At 43.3% G+C, this 19,786-nt stretch overlaps 1 protein-coding gene across 2 annotated transcripts in view; it reads right to left on the reverse strand.

Annotated features, from left to right (window-relative positions):
- Positions 1 to 298: 298 nt before the first annotated feature.
- SMU1 (SMU1 DNA replication regulator and spliceosomal factor) overlaps positions 299 to 19,786 on the reverse strand; it is a 28,468-nt gene continuing 8,980 nt past the window's right edge. For both annotated transcript variants that reach the window (XM_065406094.1, XM_065406092.1), the window contains 6 exons: positions 18,957 to 19,073; positions 10,251 to 10,378; positions 7,387 to 7,513; positions 4,783 to 4,950; positions 4,347 to 4,499; positions 299 to 703 (listed from right to left, as the gene is read on the reverse strand). In XM_065406094.1, coding sequence (XP_065262166.1) covers positions 605 to 703; positions 4,347 to 4,499; positions 4,783 to 4,950; positions 7,387 to 7,513; positions 10,251 to 10,378; positions 18,957 to 19,073 — 792 coding nt within the window. In that variant the 3' untranslated portion in view covers positions 299 to 604. The remainder of the gene's footprint in view (positions 704 to 4,346; positions 4,500 to 4,782; positions 4,951 to 7,386; positions 7,514 to 10,250; positions 10,379 to 18,956; positions 19,074 to 19,786) is intronic.

Raw genomic sequence — 19,786 nt, forward strand, 5'->3', positions numbered from 1 at the left:
CCCACGTGTGCAGCTTCTTGTCATGTAAGCTGTCATGTAAGTTATGGTTTCCAAAGTGGGTGGTTCTGCTGCATAGAAGCCAGAAGGATACTTTGTTAAATGAGGATCAAAGTTAGATAGTTGGTATAATATAAATGCAGCAGAAAACCCCACTGTATTAGAAGACTTTTGTCCTGAAAAAGCAAGGTAGCTTAGGATCAATAGAATCCATCTTTGCTAAGGTGGAGACTCTCTCCTCCTCTTTATTCCATTCTCATTCCCTGAAAGAAAGAAATGAGCCATCTGCTACACATTTTAGAAAGTCAATCATTTATAAATTGATGGTTGTTTTTCCATCTATAAACAGCACAAAGGAAAGGTACAGACTTCACAAGACAGAATAATCACTTCTACAGCAATTAAACTGCTTTAACTACCCAGATACAGGGTTAATGAAAGTGTTCTATCCACTGACATTGTACTGCTAATTTAGACCAAGTACTGAAAAACAGTTCTGGGCTCCTGAACTGAAAATTATACTCAGCATATTTGGACTCATAAAAGCATGAACAAACACATTCAGCCCTTCATTTAAGAAGCATGCTCCAAAGCTAGTTAAAAACAGTTATGGTTTCCAAAGTTTCAAGAGGCCGTCTTCACTGTAGGTAGCGATCAAGTTCTGATGGGGATGGTGAGCGATGCCAATTACATCCTTTTCATGAACCTACAGGATGAACAGAAAAAAAATTGATGCAAGTCTTCTCTACACATCGCCTCAAACCAAATAATATTCTCAGGCAAAAGCAACAGTAAGTTGAGTAAAGGTTCAGAGTGCATGTCAGTAATTTAGGGCCAAGCGACGCAGGAAGTGTGGCTATGCCAACGAGACCCCACCCCACATCTTGTGTAGCTGCAAGCCCCATTCCAGACCAATGACAGGCAGCTGTGACACAACGCCATCCAAGACTGCCTAGTCAGAGCCATCCCACCACCTCTGGGGAAGGTGGCCGTGAACTCAGCCATCCCTGGAATGGACAGCCAACTGCGACCAGATAGTCATGGTGTGGACATCACCGTGGCCATTGAGAACAGGACCCTGGCCTTCTGCAACGCCCGAGCTCGAAAGGTGGAGAAATACGCCACTCTCGCCAACGCCTTTAGAGCTAGGGGTTACGAGGTTCAAACACACACACTGACTGTCGGAGCCCTGGGCACATGGGACCCCAGTAATGAGCGAGTGTTGCGGAAATGCGGAATCTGTCAGCGCTACGCTTGGCTGATGTGGCAACTCATGGTATTGGATGCCATCAGGTAGTCGAGGGACATGTATTTAGAATACATCACTGGACATTGGCAATACCAGGAGAGAGGAGCTGGAATGCCGTGGAGAAGCAAAGTCAGGAAAGTAACTGGAATACTTCTCTAAATGCTCGATTACTGAGGGACAATCTACTATATTTGCTTTCCACAACCAACTCTTAGTATAAACATTTATGAGTGATGTACCTAAACATTTGGATATTAATATCTAAACTGTATCATTAAATTTATTAGCCTAAATTTGGGTTATTGCAGATTATGTACAACATGTATTTTATGAGTTTTAAACCAAACTTTGTACTTTTGGATAATTTATGCACTATACCCAGATGTACAGACACTCTTTCCTTAACCTGTGTATTATATGATTTAACTGTTAGCTTTAATAATAATCTTTAAATCTGTTCTTCTGATGGTGTGCTTATAACTATTCATAGCTGTAATGTGCTTATAGCAACTATCATTTATTAATCCTTTATAAACTATTTATAAATTGAACCTTAATACAAATTGTAACCTCTGGGTTTATAAGGCTTGTCTGGGGACCATTACACCATTCGTATAATGTATTTTACACTACATTACATGTACTCTCAACCTTAAATCCATTTTACTGTATTTGTCTGGAAATTAAAAAAAAAAAGTTACTATTCATCCAAAAATAGTTTCTTAAAATGCACAATATTTCAGTGTCTCTGGAAAGTCTGAGGAGTCCAAATCATTCCATTATTAAGATCAAGATTATTCTGGGCAAAAATGGTCTGACATTTAAGTAGCTCAATTTCTTTCGCTCATCCAAAGGTATGTCTACACCCAGCCGCTAGTTCGGCGACTGGGAATCGAAGTTCCGGGTTCGATTTATCGCGTCTGGTCTGGACGCGATATATCGATCCCGGAAGCGCTCGCCGTCGACTGCGGTACTCCAGCTCGGCGAGAGGAGTACCGCGGAGTCGACGGGGAGCCTGCCTGCCGCGTGTGGACCGCGTCTGAACCGCGGTAAGTTCGAACTAAGGTATGTCGACTTCAGCTACGTTATTCACGTAGCTGAAGTTGCGTACCTTAGTTCGAATTTGGGGGTTAGTGTAGACCAGGCCCAAGAGAAGGTTATGAGATAACTTGATCATGGTTTAGAACAGGGTGGGTAAACTTTCTGACAGTAGAGGAGTAACACTGCAGACGGGAAGCTGAAGCAGGACACATTCAAACAGGAAGTGAAGCACAATTTGTTTTGGAGGGTAACTAACCAGTGGAGCAGTTTAGCTGGGTGTGAGGGACTCTCCAAATCAAGACTGGATCTTTTTAAGAGAGCTACTCTAGATCAACCAGCAATGAAAGGCTTGGTGCAGGAATCACTTGGTACAATTCTCTGGCCTATGTTATGCAGGTGAGCAAACTGGCGGATCTTAATGGTCCCTTCTGACTTTAGACTCTAACTGATTGTTTTTCCAGAGCTATCCCAAACTACTCTTAGGGTATGGTGGGGAACGGTCCTGCTCTGTTCTGCCACAGCTTGTGCTCTGTGCCTAGTCTCCAGCCCAGTCAAGGACCTTGTTTGGCCCGATTCCCCTCTCCACTCCAGGTGTGGCTCTAGAGCAGCTAGCGCTCTCCGGGTTACATCTGAGCGCCCACCCACAACAAGAGCCAGTCTATGGAACCCAGCCACTCAGAATGCAAAGTGGAAGAGTCACACCCCTAATGTGGGTGCAAACACAAACTGTAATAGAAGTGTGTGCACTTTCACTCCCACTAACTTGTGGAAAGTGCAGGGTTAAATCACAGTATATAATCACAACTACTTCAAAAATCTTTTAAGGAGTTTGTGGCTACATTCTAGCTAAACCTATCTATTTTTATTTTTAAATGCATTTTTCTCAAAATAACCCAGACCTTTAGCTAAGCACTCAGGACTAACCTTACAACCACCACCTGAGGGCGCTTGTCATGGGAGTACAGTAACTCCTCATTTAACATTGTACTTATGTTCCTGAAAAATGCTACTTTAAGCAAAACGATGTTGAGCGAATCCAATTCCCCCATAAAAATTGATGTAAATGGGGAAGGGGGGGGGGGAGTGTTAAGGTTCCAGTGACATTTTTTTGAAGCTTGATTGAGGTGGTGGAGTCAGAGGTGGGATATTACCCAGGGAATGCCTCACTGCTAAATGATGAACTAGCACTCGGCTGAGCCCTCAAGGGTTAACATGTTGTTAAGACAGCCTCACACTCTACAAGGCAGCAGGAATGGAGGGAGGAGACACAGCATGGCAGAGAGAGAGAGAGAGAGAGAGGTGTGTGTGTGTGTATATATATATATATATATACACATATATATATATATGTGTGTGTGTGTGTGTGTGTGTGTAAGAGAGACAGACGCACACCGTGTGTGAGAGGGACGCACATTGCCCCTTTAAGTATGCTGACTCCACTCTAAGTACACTGCCTTTTTAAGTAGATCAGCAAGTTGAGACAGCAGCTGCTGCCAGCAAGCTCCCTCCGTCCTGAGCCCTGTCATGTTCCCCCCACGCTATGGAGATGGGGTGCAGGAGCAGGGAGACACCCTGACATTAGCACCCCTCTTCCCCGCCCTCTGCACAGCAAGCAGGAGGCTCCCGGGAGCACCTCCAAGGCAGAGGGCAGGAGCAGCACAGGGCAGTGCGGGGAGGGACAGCTGAACTGCCCAGCAATTGATAGCCTGCTGGGCGTCTGCCACACAGGGAACTTAGGGGAGCTGATAGGGGGGCTGCCAGTCCACCCTGGTTCCAAGCCCCCACCAGCTAGCTCCAACAGGCTGCTCTTTCTGCAAGCTGTGGACAAAGCAGGCGGCTGCCAAACGACGTTATAAGGGAGCATTGGCACAACTTTAAACAAGCATGTTCCCTAATTGATCAGCAACATAACGAAACAAAGTTAACTGGGACGACGTTAAGTGAGGAGTTACTTTAAGTGGTCACTATGGAATTTATGTTTGCATGAATATTCTAGAACTGATCAGAACACAGATTCTACTTCATGTTTACTTTCAAATAGCTTGTGCTAAGTACTCACTGTCAGAGTTCTCTCCAGCTTGCCAGTCACTGTGCTGAAACAGTACAGCACAAAGTCTTCACCCACACAGTAGATCCATTCACCACGTGGTGAAAGAGCACAGCAAACAAAGTCACCTCCTTCTCTCTTACCAGAGCTGAAGCTTCTTACAATCTATAAAACCCAAAGAAAGGTTAACTGGATTCACATGTGACAGCAACAGCGCTACTCTAACAAAGTTAGCTTCGATTAGATACTGGGGTCATGAATTTAGTTGCCTAAATAATCAGCCTGATTTTCAGAAGGGCAGAGTGAGTACCCAGCAGTTACCACTGAAAGGAGAGATCAGGATTTCACCCACTACACTGCTTGGAAGGGTCACAAATCTTTTCCTGATTCTAATACTTGTTAAGCTCTTTCCTAGCTGCTTCAAAGGGACATGCCTGGGATCACATACTTGTCCTTGCATGTTCATGATGACCACTGTGTTTGATCTGTTGCAAACGACGAAGTGTTCTGGATTTTTAGGCAGCAGAACCACGCTATTCACGGTGATGTCTGTTCCTGCAGTGCTGCCAAGAGATTTGAAGGTGTTGGAGCACTCGGTTGTCTTCATATTCCAAATCTATTGAGCAGAATACAAAATGAAAGCACTTTATGATCAGGCACATTTCTGCATTTTAATTAAAAAGACACCACGCTTTTGGAGGAGATACTATGGACGTAGCTTTCAGCATTTAAAAAATGTCTATTGAAACTAGAGGGAAAAGAGTAATGAACCCTAAAAACAGTAATTCAATAGGTTCAAAGATTTTTAGGCCAGAAAAGACCATTATGATCATCTAGGCCAATTGCTTGTATAGCGCTGGCCTGAAAATTTTACCCAGCAATTCCTGAATCAAGCCTAATAACTACGGGGTGAACAAGAACAGGTTTATTTAGAAAGATATCCAAATATGAAGGTTACTTACCTGTAGCTGAGGTTCTTTGAGATGGACTCTGAACAGTCCCACTCAGGGGGTGCTTTGACCAGTGCAGCCTGAATGGTAAAATTCTACTCATGGTAGCAGTTGGCACATCCACATACCTCCCTTGCCTCCCTTCACTGAACTCCAGACATTCTAGGGCCAGGGTTTAAAAGGAGACTGGCACTCTATTGCCTCAGTTCCAACCCCAAGCCCTTCGGTAAGCAGGACTAACTCCAAGGTAGTGGGGAAAGGGGGCCGGGGGGGGGGGGGGGGGGGAGTGTCAATATGCAGAGTCTATCTTGAAGAATATCAATTATAGGTAAGCAATCTTCGTTTCTTCCTTTAAGCGTCCTCTGCATATTCCCGCTCACGAGCTAGATTAATAAGCAGTACTCTGATCGAGGCTTTGTCTTCACTACCCGCCGATCCGGCGGGTAGCAATCGGTTTTTCGGGGATCGACTTACCGCGTCTAGTGAAGTCTCGGCAGGAGGCGGCAGCGGAGTCGGCGGCAGCGCGGCAGCGGTCGACTTTCCCGCGTCCTCACCGCTAGGTAAGCCGACCTAAAATACGCAACTTCAGCTACGGTATTCACGTAGCTGAAGTTGCGTATCTTAGGTCGGACCCCCGCTGCAGTGTAGACCTAGCCCGAGGATGGTGGGACTTGGAGTTCTTGTCAAATAAGGAGGGCAGGACTGCCCTACCAAACTTTCCATCTGATTTTGATTTCAAATCTAAAGTCTAATGTTTAGTAAAGCTGTGGGCAGAACTCCAGGTTGCTGCTCTACATATTTCTACCAGAGGAATACGTCCAAATAAAGTCATGCAAGCTGCCTTCGATCTATTTGAAAGAGTTCTGATGCCTTGAGGAATGGATAATCTTTTCAATTTTTAAATGTCATAAATACCTAACTCATCTAGAAAGAGTCTGTTCAGAAACAGCTTTTCCCTTGTTTTTTGGTCCATAAGTTATAAACAGCCTTGAAGACTGTCTAAACTATTTAGTCTTGTCGAAATAAAAACATAACACTCTCCTCGCATCTAACATGTAATTTAGTTTCCCCATTATGAGTATAGGGTTTCGGGTAAAATTACAATTAATTTATGTGAAAATCAAGAGACTATTTTTGGTAAAAACTTAGGATGAATGTGAAGATTAACTTTATCCTTATGAAACACTGAATGGTGGATCAGCCATTAATGCATGCAAGTCACTTATGCATTTCACTGCAGTGACTGTATTGAAAACACTGTTTTTACAGATAGATGACATGAAGAACAGCTCCCCAAAGGGTCAAAGGGAGGTCTCATTAATTTTGCTAGTGCTACATTCAAATCCCAGGAGGACACAGGAGTTCTTACTTGAGGATATAAATTATTAGGGTCTTTTAAAAACTTCTTAACCATATCATTAGGAAAATGGATTTTCCCCTCTACAGGTACATGACATTCTGATAAGGCTGAGAGATGAAACTTAACTGAAGATAATGAAAGAGGTGTCTTCTTAACATACAATAAATACTCTAATATTTAATTGGAGCCATATAAGAATCCACATTATACCAGAAAATCCACAATAAAAACCTTTTCCATTTAAGACTATAGCACATCCATGTGAATTCTTTTCTACAATACGACAGTACATTCTGTACTTCAAAAGTCTTTCTTCTACCAAAGCTAAAGGTCATGCAGCCCAGAGAAGGACCTAAGGTCCGGGTGACAAACCTTCCCTCTTTGCTGTGTCAACAAGTCCAGTCTCAGCAGTAGAGGTTCCACTAATCCTTGTGACATGTAATCAAATCCAGATTCCATTGCTGTCTGGGCCATGCTGGTGCTATTAAAATCACCCAGACTTGTCTTATTGTGTTTATCACTCTCTGAACGAGGGGAAATGCATACATTAGACCCTACACCACCTTGTAGCATCCAGGAATCTACATATCATGGGCCCAATGACAAAGCCTGAGCCCTGGCTATGATAAAAGTACCTTTAAGGGAAATTATCTCTAAGAATAAATGCCCCAGTTTGCTACAACACACAGAACAGAACAACACAATCCCATACATGGCTCGTAGAAGCAAGTGGCCATTTTACCTTCACTGTTCCGTCAGAGGACGCACTGATAATATAGTGACCATCCTGTGTAAAAGTAGCTTCATTAACAAATGAAGAATGACCACGGAATTCCTTCAGAGTTTTTCCCGATTTTAAGCCATGAATCCTGTTACAATATTTAAAAAAAACATGGTAATACAATAATTAATCTAGAGAGGTACAATTCAGAGATGTAAAATAAAGGAAGAATTTAGTTTGTTGTCTGATGTACAGAGCAAGTAATAAAACAGGCTAACACGGCTGCATCTAGAATAATACATTTGTCATCACAAACCCCTTTCCCCAAATATAATATCTGACCATGAAAAATGTAAAGGGACATCAGCAACTTGAAATCTAATCAATTAAAAAAAAAAGTTAGTTAAAGGTAGTTTCAGGTATACACAAAACCCCAAGAATGGGCAGGGGAATACAGATTTTTGTTTTAGTTTTAAGGTGAATTTAGCGATCATGAAAAGCACCAGTCTGAGAACCCTGGAGTCTTGTTTATCCTAGGCAGCAGAAGCAGTACAATGTGCTAGAACTCTGTTCTGAAGGGAGTAATCTGAGCATGAAAAGGACAGTTCATGCCTAACCTCTCAGCTAACACTGCCAAGAGAATTCCACTGATGCTTAAGGTTTTTGGTAACATGGACACCAGCCCCTAATCTAGGTACTTACATGGCCCCAGTCACATTAGCATCTAAGCAACCAACAACTACTTAAAAAATCAAAACTCTTTTCATTCCCAGGCTCTAGAAAAACTAGCTTGACTAATTTATAGAGCAGTTATGAGGTGTGAAAGCACGCACATGTGGTAGATGCTTTGAGAGAAGGCTAAGCTGAAGGAGGGAATTTGCCATTTACTTTTGAAAAAGGTTGGTTTTGTGGTCACTTCTTCCTTACGAGGGTGAGTTCCCATAGTCTAGTAGGCCCAGCATGCACAAGCCTTCTCCGAAGAGGACAGTTTCACTGCTCCAAGAACAAGAGCAGTCATGGGGGCATTGGGCTGTCTGGGATTGGGTAAGAGAGGTGCAGCCCTTCCTGCAGTAGGGGAAGGTCTCCACTCCACTTATTCCTAGAAGGTGTAAGTGAGGAGCTGCTTCTTGGGCCAGGGTGTTAAAGTCTGAGCTGCTTCCTGGAGGTGTGTGTCTCTGTGGGGGGGTCTCACAACGCTTCCTGCTGGAAGCAGAGAGGATGGAACTCTGTTGGCAAGGTGCTTCTCACTGACTGAGGGAGGTTATAGAAAGTTGTGGCAGGTGTGATGTCACATGTTCGCGATGGCCACAGCCTTTCTTCTGTGCAGTTGCTCCTGGGAGGACAGACACAAGTGACCCTACAGAACCTTTTAAACTCTCCTCAGGCTGCAGCTACCTGGAGCCCTCTTTTGTGGAGAAGGAACATAAGAAAGGCCGTACCGGGTCAGACCAAAGGTCCATCTAGCCCAGTATCCTGTCTACTGACAGTGGCCAATGCCAGGTGCCCCAGAGGGAGTGAACCTAACAGGCAATGATCAAGTGATCTCTCTCCTGCCATCCATCTCCACCCTCTGACAGACAGAGGCTAGGGACACCATTCCTTACCCGTCCCGGCTAATAGCCATTAATGGACTTAACCACCATGAATTTATCCAGTTCTCTTTTAAACTCTGTTATAGTCCGAGCCTTCACAACCTCCTCAGGTAAGGAGTTCCACAAGTTGACCGTGCGCTGCCGTGAAGAAGAACTTCCTTTTATTTGTTTTAAACCTGCTGCCTATTAATTTCATTTGATGACCCCTAGTTCTTGTATTATGGGAATAAGTAAATAACTTTTCCTTATCCACTTTCTCCACATCACTCATGATTTTATATACCTCTATCATATCCCCCCTTAGTCTCCTCTTTTCCAAACTGAAGAGTCCTAGCCTCTTTAATCTCTCCTCATATGGGACCCGTTCCAAACCCTTAATCATTTTAGTTGCCCTTTTCTGAACCTTTTTTAGTGCCAGTATATCTTTTTTGAGGTGAGGAGACCACATCTGTACACAGTATTCGAGATGTGGGCGAACCATCGATTTATATAAGGGCAATAATATATTCTCAGTCTTATTCTCTATCCCCTTTTTAATGATTCCTAACATCCTGTTTGCTTTTTCGACCGCCTCTGCACACTGCGTGGACATCTTTAGAGAACTATCCACGATGACTCCAAGATCTTTTTCCTGACTCGTTGTAGCTAAATTAGCCCCCATCATATTGTATGTATAGTTGGGGTTATTTTTTCCAATGTGCATTACTTTACATTTATCCACAAGGAAAATGAACTGAGATGACCACTGTTGCATATAACCCACCGGCAGCTGTCAAATGGTAGTGACTGGGTTCAATCAGAAGTGGTGCTCAAGAACGGCCCCATATCCCATTATCTGCAGGGACCATCAGGTCGCAGTACTGGCCTTGTAGCCAGTTTCAGAAACAGTTGTTCTAAAGTTTGAATGTAAGCCAGTGAGCGCTGCTCAGCCGGCCTCTCTTGCTGGGATGTGGGACAGGTGTAAAAGTACTGAAATGGCTGCTGCTGAATCGGAGGACAGAAATGCTTTTAAACAAACATCAAACAATACATCGTGGCTAGCACCTGCTGCGAACACTGGAATGAAAATAGGGTCACACAAAAATAAGTTACAAAAATTGAAAGGGCAAAAATTTAAACTATTTGTTCAAGAGGAAAGAGCCAAGTAATTTTATTAATGTTAAAAACATTAAGGACTAGCTTTCATGTAAGCTAAAAACATCCAAGAGTTTAAGGCAAGTGGACTGAAGAAACAATACTTGGAACTTCTATTAGAGCTTCTTGTACATTACAGCCCTCAAATGTATAACTTACCTGATTGTCTGATCAAAAGAAGCACTAAGAATCTGACTGCTGTCTTTAGAGAAACTGAGGCAGGTGACACCTTTACTGTGTGCTCGTTCAAATCTCCTCAGACACTGCCCACTCTGAATCTTCCACACCTGAGGGACATCCAAAATACTAGTTAGAAAAAGTACTCCCCTTAAATCAAGTGAAATTAACAGGATAGCCAGGACTAAGTTGAAGAGTATCCAGGATCAAAAGCTAAGCTAGAATAGCACTGGAGGTGGTGTTTTTACCCCCCATGAAATATTTAACGCTGTGGGACATGTATCTAAGAGGCACCTGCATGACTCTACTCAGTTTGCATTCAAACAAGACTTTGGCAAATGGAGTGCTGAAGTTTCTAGCTGATGTGGGAGAGGGGATGGTCTTGATTTGAGGGGTCCACTGTATGGATGCTACACACAAGAATAGTTATGTTGTGTGGTATGCCTGCTTTCTCCCTTCTCTGTTACTGGACACAAAAAGCAGCTTCATGTTTGGCTACATCCAAAGGTTAATATAAAACCAGAACAAACCCCATATAGTGAGCCGGTCACTGTGGCATTACACCACTGCACCAGTCTGAGTCAGGAAGATGACGTTTCTGTTGAAATTTCAGATTAATTTCATATTTGTGAATAACTATTACAACTTCAGGTTCAGATTCAGAATCGTCCCAGCACAGTAGCTGCCATTAGAACTTTTTCTCCTTGCACTCTGCTGTGACAGATCTATCATGAAACAGGCTGCATTTCCCTCCCCATTCCAGGGCTGACCAATTCTGTCAAATTTTCAATATTATTTCATACCCTAAAATACACAAATTCTGGAATTACCTGAGAGCACTCCACAGTTAGGGATGGGTTAAAAATGGAGCATAAATTCCTTGTTTTCTGCAAGCAGATTACCAGGCAGTGTGCAGTGTCACTGAATTAATCTGATTTCTGAAATTCTCTTCATAGGATTTCTTTAAATTTGGGCTCTGGGTAAGGTTTTCCTTTCCTGTCCTACTTTTAGCTGCTGACCACTCTCTCTTACACACGGCATCTACTCCATATTTGGCAAAGGCAGTGGATTCTGACTAGAACTTGTGCAACAAGTAGGGTGGTGGGGGTTTTTTCCAATAAAAATGTTTAGCTTTTATTCTTGTTCTAATTGGAAGTTTATGCACTGCAGACACAAGCCCGATTGGAGGCAGCCAGCATGGGCACACAAGGCCTTCTCTGTTAGGAGTTACACTTCTGTCAGATGTGATCCTACAGCAGGGCTGGTGCCCAGCTGTTGGCATGTGAGACACAAGAAATGACAGATAAACAGGCTGTCTGTAGTTGCACTTGCCTCACCCCGCTGATCCTACCTCTAGTCCAACCCTCCTCCCTAATTAACTATTTAAAAAACCTAGGAAACATTCAAAAAAACTTTGCTGTGTAGCAGCCATGCTTGCTACATACACACCCACCAACCCCATGCCAGACACAAACCTACAAAAGTAAGACAATGAAAAGTTAAGCCACCTAGCAGTACATACCCTCTGCTCTTCCTGCCACACGCCCACACCTTACCATACCACAGCTACTGTACACCATGCATGTAGCTCTATCTCCTAGTAACGCCAGCCTTCCAGCACCCCCTTCAACCATCCTTCTGCACACAGCCCTTTAGTAAACTACCCTCTCCCAACACTATTACACCAAACATCCAAGTACTAGTGTTTTGGGGAGGGTTAAAACTAATCAGGTAAAGGGGTGTGTGCACAAGAGCAAAGGGGGCAGAGCTACGGTTGCAGTAGGTGGTTGTTGTGGTATGGTAAGGTGTGTGCCTGTCAGGGTGGATAAAAATCAGTGATTAAAAAAAAAAAAAAAATCTGCTTTTTTATAAAAACCTATCTAAATCAAGATACATTATAGCTCAAAGATATCTCATCATGGAATAGGGATTATAAATTCTAATTCTATAGTATGAGACAATATATTCATGTAATGTTTAAGAAAAGTTTTATAAAATGAGTTCCAACAGTTGATGGATTAGGGACCCAATCTTATGGAGTTCCACAGGCTTCTGTATAGATTATTTAGGTTAATCTTTCTATCTACCCGATGGGACTCAGTGCTCAGTCTAGAAGATACCATCAGAGATGCTTAGTTTTGCAGTTCTCAAACTGTGGATTTGTGTCTCCAAAGGTAACATGCTTGTTAACAGCAAAAATGTTTTTAAACAAATAAATAATATATAGAGGTGAGAAATAACAGACCTCAACTCTATTGTCCCTCTGCAAATTTGTGTACACAGAGTCAATCCCTTACCTCTCTCTAAAAGTGCAAAGTTTCAAAAAATTCAGTGAATAGAATTGGGGGCGGAATGGATCTGGACAAGGAGAAGAAGTCTGGAGATAAATGTGAAAAGCGAAGGACATATGCTTGTTTTGTTAAAATATTATATGTTTGCTGTTGAAGAAAAAAATCCAGAATATTTAACATTGTTGTTTTAGTTAAATAAAGCAATTTAAATGTTTGTCTGGAGATGTTCTCCTCCTAATACAGCATGGCAAGAAAATCCTCCAAATATTAATGATTAACCTGTTGAACTGGAGATAGTTCACTTCCCAATGACTTCATAAATATCTGCTTCAATTACCTTTGGTAAATGAAATAACCAAACAATCATTCATTTCCTGATATAGCTGTAAAACTAATCTGAAAAGTTTAAAAAATAAATCACTGTTTAAAAATGTATAGTGTGTACCTTCTAAAAATGAAACCTACATCTATCTCTGAGTTGTGAAGAATATGTAAGGTTATAACAACCAACAAGAATGTACTTTTATGTAGAAAACCCCGATTAAATCGAGTCTTCCTGACTAGTGATTTAAATCAAATCCACCCTGGTGCCTGTGAGTGGAGGAATAGAGGGTCTAGACCAGGGGTAAGCAACCTACGGCACGCTGCTGCCTACCTCGGTCCCGGCCCCCAGCCCCACTCAGCCCCCCTGCCCACCGCTCTCCCTTGCAGGGGCAGGAGACAGAAGCTTGGTCCTGCAGCAGCCAAGCTTCCCCCCTCCCCCGCTTCTTCCCCCAGCGTGGTGCTTTCCTGCCCCTCCTCCTACCCCCCTCCCTGCGCCGATCAGCTGATGGCCCTTGCGAGGGGGAGCGGAGCAGAGCCGCGCTCCGTAGAGGAGGCAGAGAAGAGGTAGGGACGGGACCTTGGGGAAGGGGGTGGAACAGGGCATATCCCTTCCAGCCCCCTGCCATGAGCCGCTCAGGGCAGGGGGCTGGGAGCACCCCCACGAGCCGAGCACCCCAGCCCTCTGCCCTGACCCCTGAACCCCCCCCACACACCCAGCCTTCTGCCCTGCACCTCCACACACACCCCAGCCCTCTGCCCTGACCCCTGAACACCCCCCCACACCCCTAGGTCTGGGGTCCCAGCTGCCGGCCCCTTCAGCCCTGTACCACCCATCCTTCAGCCCTGTACCCCCACACACCCCCAGCCCTGACCTCTGAACCCCCCCAGCCCCACTGCCCTCTGCCCTGACCCCCCACACACACCCAGTCTTCTGCCCTGCACCCCCACAGCCCCCATCCCTCTGCCATCACCCCTGAACCCCCCACACACCCAGCCTTCTGCCCTGCACCCCCCCACACACACCCCTAGCCCTCTGCCCTGACCCCTGAACACCCCCCCACACCCCTAGGTCTGGGGTCCCGGCTGCCGGCCCCTTGCCAGCCGGCATCCCGGCCACAGGCCCCGCTCAGCCCACTGCCAGCCTAGGTGAACAGAACCTCAGGCTGGAAGCGGGCTGAGCAGGCTGGTGGCGTAAGATCAGCATTTTAATTTAATTTTAAATGAAGCTTCTTAAACATTTTGAAAACCTTGTTTACTTTACATACAACAATAGTTTAGTTATATAATATAGACTTCTAGAGAGAGACCCTCTAAAAAACGTTAAAATGTATTACCAGCACACAAAACCTTAAAATTAAAGTGAATAAATGAAGACTCGGCACCCCACTTCTGAAAGGTTGCCGACCCCTGGTCTAGACTGTTAGGTGGTTGAACTTTTCACTGCCTTGTTTTTGTGGGTTTGTATCAGGTACACCAACAGCAGCCCTAATTGCTTCGTAACACAGTTTATGTATTATTCAACATGCATCCTAATGGGGAAAGCCAGCCTACATGCAATCTGCTTGTTCCAGTCCTGCTCAGCAACAGAAGAGAGGGCGGAGTTTCGGCTGTGCTAGACAAAGCAAAGGATTTCAAAAAAGCTAAAAGTTTTTGGGGAGTATTTAGTCTCGAGGCTGATTTGGCAGATTATGTAAGTAACAGATTCTCACCTGAACCCACACAGGGGGTTCAGTTAGCCCCAAACTACCATCTTCAGTTCTGCTGCTCCTACATATGGTAGCATTTGGGGTAATCAAAGTGCTGGACAGAGAACCCTGTATAGAGACAGGCCAGACTAAGGACAGCAGGTGACCTACATGTGGTTCAGGAGATAGTTTAGCCACCCACTTCTGCCCTCCCCTCCCCCCCCCCCCCCCACTCTGCCCCCAGTGTCAAGCCTTAAATTTCAATGTCTTTGGCTTTCTGTGTTTAAGTCAAACCCTTCCAATACCCCAACTTTATTTTAATTTAAAGCCATGTTAAAACAGAACTATGGGGGGTCACTGACAATAGAAATGGGGACATTAGTTTGCAGGCTCATCACATAGGTAGCTACTGTCCATTGCAGTGATTCAACCCAACTACAAATATCTTCACCATACCCCTCCTTTGAAAGTGATTGGCTGATCTGAAAGATTCCAATCAACCCAGCAACTAGGACTTTCCCCTACAAACATCTAACTGTGGTACGTAATCTATCATTGAAATAAGCTTCTGTACCAGATGACTGGACAATAGCTAATGTGATGCCAATTTTTTAAAAAGGCTCCACAGGTGATCCCGGCAATTACAGGCCTGTAAGTCTGACTTCAGTACCAGGCAAATTGGTTGAAACTATAGTAAAGAACAGAATTGTCAGACACAGATGAACATGATTTGTTGGGGAAGAGACAACATGGTTTTTGTAAAGGGAAATAATGCCTCACCAATCTACTAGAATTGGTAGAGGTGGTCAACAAGCATGTGGACAAGAGGGACAAGAGGGATCCAGTGGATATAGTGTACTTAGATTTTCAGAAAGCCTTTGACAAGGTCCCTCACCAAAGGCTCTTAAGCAAAGTAAGCCATCATGGGATAAGAGGGAAGGTTCTCTCATGGATCAGTAACTGGTTAAAAGATAGAAAACAAAGGGTAGGAATAAATGGTCAGTTTTCAGAATGGAGAGAGGTAAATAGTGGTGTCCCCCAGGAGTCTGTACAAGGGCCAGTACTATTCAACATATTCATAAATGATCTGGAAAAAGGGTAAACAGTGACATGGCAAAATTTGCAGATGACACAAGACAGTTAAGTCCAAAGCAGATGGTGAAGAATTAAAGGGATCTGACAAAATTGGGTGACTGGGCAACAAAATGGCAGATGAAATTCAATGTTGATAAATGCAGTGTAATGCACATTGGAAAACATCATCTGAACTATACATATAAAATGATGGGGTCTAAATTAGCTGTTACTACTCAAAGAGATCTTCGAGTCATTGTGGATAGTGCAGCAACAGTCAAAAAAGTGAACAGAATGTTGGGAATCATTAAGAAAAGGATAGATAAGACGACAGAAAATATCATATTACCTCTATATAAATCCATGGTACGCCCATATCTTGAATACTGTGTGCAGATGTGGTCGCCCCATCTCAACAAAGATATATTGGAATTGGAAAAGGTTCAGGAAAGGGCAACAAAAATGATTAAGGATATGGAACAGCTTCCATGTGAGGAGAGATTAATAAGACTGGGACTTTTTAGCTTGGAAAAGAGACGACTAAGGGGGGATATGATAGCGGTCAATAAAAATCATGACTGGTGTGGAGAAAGTAAATAAGTAAGTGTTATTTACTCCTTCTCATAACGCAAGAACTAGGGGTCACCCAATGAAATTAATAGGCAGCAGGTTAAAAACAAATAAAAAGGAAGTATTTCTTCACACAACACCAAGTCAACCTGTGGAACTCTTTGCCAGAGGATGTTGTGAAGGCCAAGACTATAGCAGGTTTCAAAAAAGAACTAAATAAATTAATGAAGGATAGGTCCATCAATGGCTACTAGCCAGGATGGGCAGTGATGGTGTCCCTAGCCTGTTTGCCCGAAGCTGGGAATGGGCAACGGGATGGATCACTTGATAATTGTCTGTTCTGTTCATTCCCTCTGAAGCACCTGGCATTGGCCACTGTTGGAAGACAGGATACTGGGGCTAGATGGATCTTTGGTCTGACCCAGTATGGCTGTTCTTATGTTCTTATCTATTCCACATCAGTTTCCCCTTTCCTTGTATAAGTGACTTGCCCTCAAGCTGATCTCCAACTTAGGAGCAGTTTCCTACTTGAGACTGCAGAACTCTAGGTTATCTGGGTTTGGTTTTACAGATGCCTGAACTCATCTGTCCTGGCAGCTCTTCCTGGTGCGGAACACTGATGGCCATAGCACTCCTATCAGCCATACGAGCCTAGCTATACGAGAAGGATTGCACTTGTCAGCAATGGGGCTGCTACTAGGGCGGAGGGCTGCCTGGCCTAAAGCTGTAAAAGACTTTCCACCCCCTCCTCCTCCAGAAAGGAACAAAAGGCCACTGATTTGGAACAAAAAATAAAATTTTGCCTTGGAGCTATCCTTTCCTTTCCCTTTAGAGGGTAAATGTCACTCAAAACCCCTCATTTGCATTAACACCGATTAACAGAGGAGTTCTGTTTTCCATCATTTATGCTGTTTACATTTCGGACTATTCATATTAAGACAATGAAGACAGGCTAATTTCATTTGTGTTTCTAGTTACTTTCGGGTACTCATGCATTAACAGTATGCTCTGCCATGGCAGGGTTTCAAATGCTGCAGGGCATACAACCAATCATCTGCTTTCCCTGCCAGTTAACAAACGTCATGAAAACGTTCCCATTAGGGTTTGTCATTTTTCTAAGTTAACACACAACCTAAATGTTGGATCCCAACTACTTATGATGCTCTAAACTGTTTTGCTAATTAGCACATTGAGAGGCAGAGACCTGGGGTGGGGGGAAAGTCATGAAATAAACTAAAGAAAGACTAGAGTACAAGTTGTGACAGACACTGCAATGTCCTGCACAACCCTCACTGAATTAAGTTAAACCGTTTTGAATTAAGTTTAAGTATCACAGGAGTTCATTGTATTCAAAATGCAGATGTTCATGTATTATTGTGGGATTGTATGGAACCTCTCTGTGGGCAGACATGACTAATGTAAACACTGGGAAGTGGTATCAGCTTCAAAGGACTTGTTTAAAGAATGTGCCAGAAGCAAATGAACTTTTGGTTAAGTGGGTTTCCTAGGAAATATCTAGGAGGAGGTGAATGCAAATGTACCCCTCCAAACCAGTTATGCAAAGCCTCAGCCTTTTCCATTGGCTACTGATTACCTGCTCCCAGAATCTCTAGATCAAAGACCCCAGCCAAAAAAGGATGGGCTGATTTATTCATGAGCGTGCTTGTTCTGAGCCAAGACAATTACGAACTGGTAACCACAGTAAAACCCCTTGGTGGGTAGTGAAGGACTGACTCCTACCAGAGACCTTGTTGGAGTTGTGGTGACTTTTACTGTTTTAGTATGTTTTCCCAGTAATGCTTTCATCTTTGGAAGTGTGCTTGCTTAGGAAGAGCTGTGTGGTACTTTATAACTATGGGCAATTACACTGTTACAGCCTATGAGGAGAAAGAAAAGTAGGCCTGCTTAGGCTGTCTGACTTGCTGGAAAATTCAGTGTAGACAGGGACCTGTGCAGCCTGGAAATACCCCGCTCAGGAAGGAGTGAGACACAGATCTCCACCCAAAAGAGTGACAGCTGGGGAGCCAGAACCCTGACAGTGGGTGCCCTTGGTGAACCACAGAGAGCGAACAGAGGTGCAGTTGACCTGAAACATGACACAAGTCTTCCAGTAGTGAGCTTGCAACTCCAGATGGCAACTCCCCAGAGGTGTCAGATTGAGAACCACTGTTCTAGAGGGTCACAGTGGGAGCATCTCAAAACCAGAGTGTTAGATACACAAATAGAGACATTATACTTGTTCATATCTGAGGCTACCATACAGAATGCACTGCACATACTAAATGCCTTATGCAAGTCTAAAGGACAGTAGTTATTGAACATGCATACTCATCTCCTTTTCTAGAGGATATGATTTGAAAAATTTCCCAAACTAGCAAGACAAGTGGACCTTTACAGACCGCTAGCTTGTATAATTATATATTTAGCAGCCTTGTGTAACAAGATCACAGGGCATGAAACCCACAATTCCCTGAGTGTAAAATCAATTCCTTTCTCAAGACAGGCACAATACTATAATCCAAATGTGTGTTGAAAAGTGCCTTTGTAGGCCAACTTTAAGACTGGAGAGTATGGAATTATAGCAAGAAATCTGTTTTCAGTGCATGGGGAAATTATCCATAGGAACTGAGTATTAGACCCTCTTCCACCTCACGCTCCTCAAATTTAAAGGGTGCAACGCGTACATTTGATTTAGCCTCATCTTTCTGCACTTCCTAACAGTTTCTATGTCCTAAAACTTGTACCTTGATCTTCCCATCTTGTGCTCCAGTTGCTAACATTTCTGTGTCTCTACTGAAACACATGCACAGAACTGCATCATCCATCATCATAAAGTTATCTTGTGCTTGGTATTTCAGATCCTAAATGAAACAGCAAGAAGATCTGTCAGTCACAGCAATGGAGGATAAAAGAGAATTAAAACTAAACAGCAATAGCTAATTGCCATCGGTTCATGGAAGAATTCAGCTCACAACTGTAGGTGGCATATTATGTTCATGAAAATTGAACAGGCCACATTCCATCTGGCACCTGCAATTTGAACAACAAACCTGTGCCACATATGTGGGGAATGGAGAATACTGTGTGGTCACATAATAACTAAAATACAATTATGGAGGGAAAGAATCCCCAATTAATCAGTCCAACAGATGTTTTATTTCTAAATTCAAAACTATGATTGAATCAGTCAAAATCATACCTATACCCAAATTTGTTGAACCAGTAGTAATAACAAGTCAACCAAGCTTTGGTTCTGAGGCTGCTTCCTAACTTTATAGTACCCATTGCTAAATTAAATATATACCTAAATTCTTCTTCACTGCAAAATACAAAGCATTTAGTTCATATAAAAAAATTAAATACAGCAAATAATCACATAAAACAAATATTAAAACCAATCAGATGGTGGGATCAAACAAACACATTTGGGTACCACCTGGTTGTAGCATTTAGTTTTAAAATATTGTTATGTACACAAGTGTTAATAAGTATCAGAGGGGTAGCCGTGTTAGTCTGCATCCACAAAAACAACGAGGAGTCTGGTGACACCTTAAAGACTAACAGATTTATTTGG

This window comes from Emys orbicularis, chromosome 6 (assembly GCF_028017835.1).
Source record: "Emys orbicularis isolate rEmyOrb1 chromosome 6, rEmyOrb1.hap1, whole genome shotgun sequence".
Taxonomy (NCBI): Eukaryota; Metazoa; Chordata; order Testudines; family Emydidae; genus Emys; species Emys orbicularis.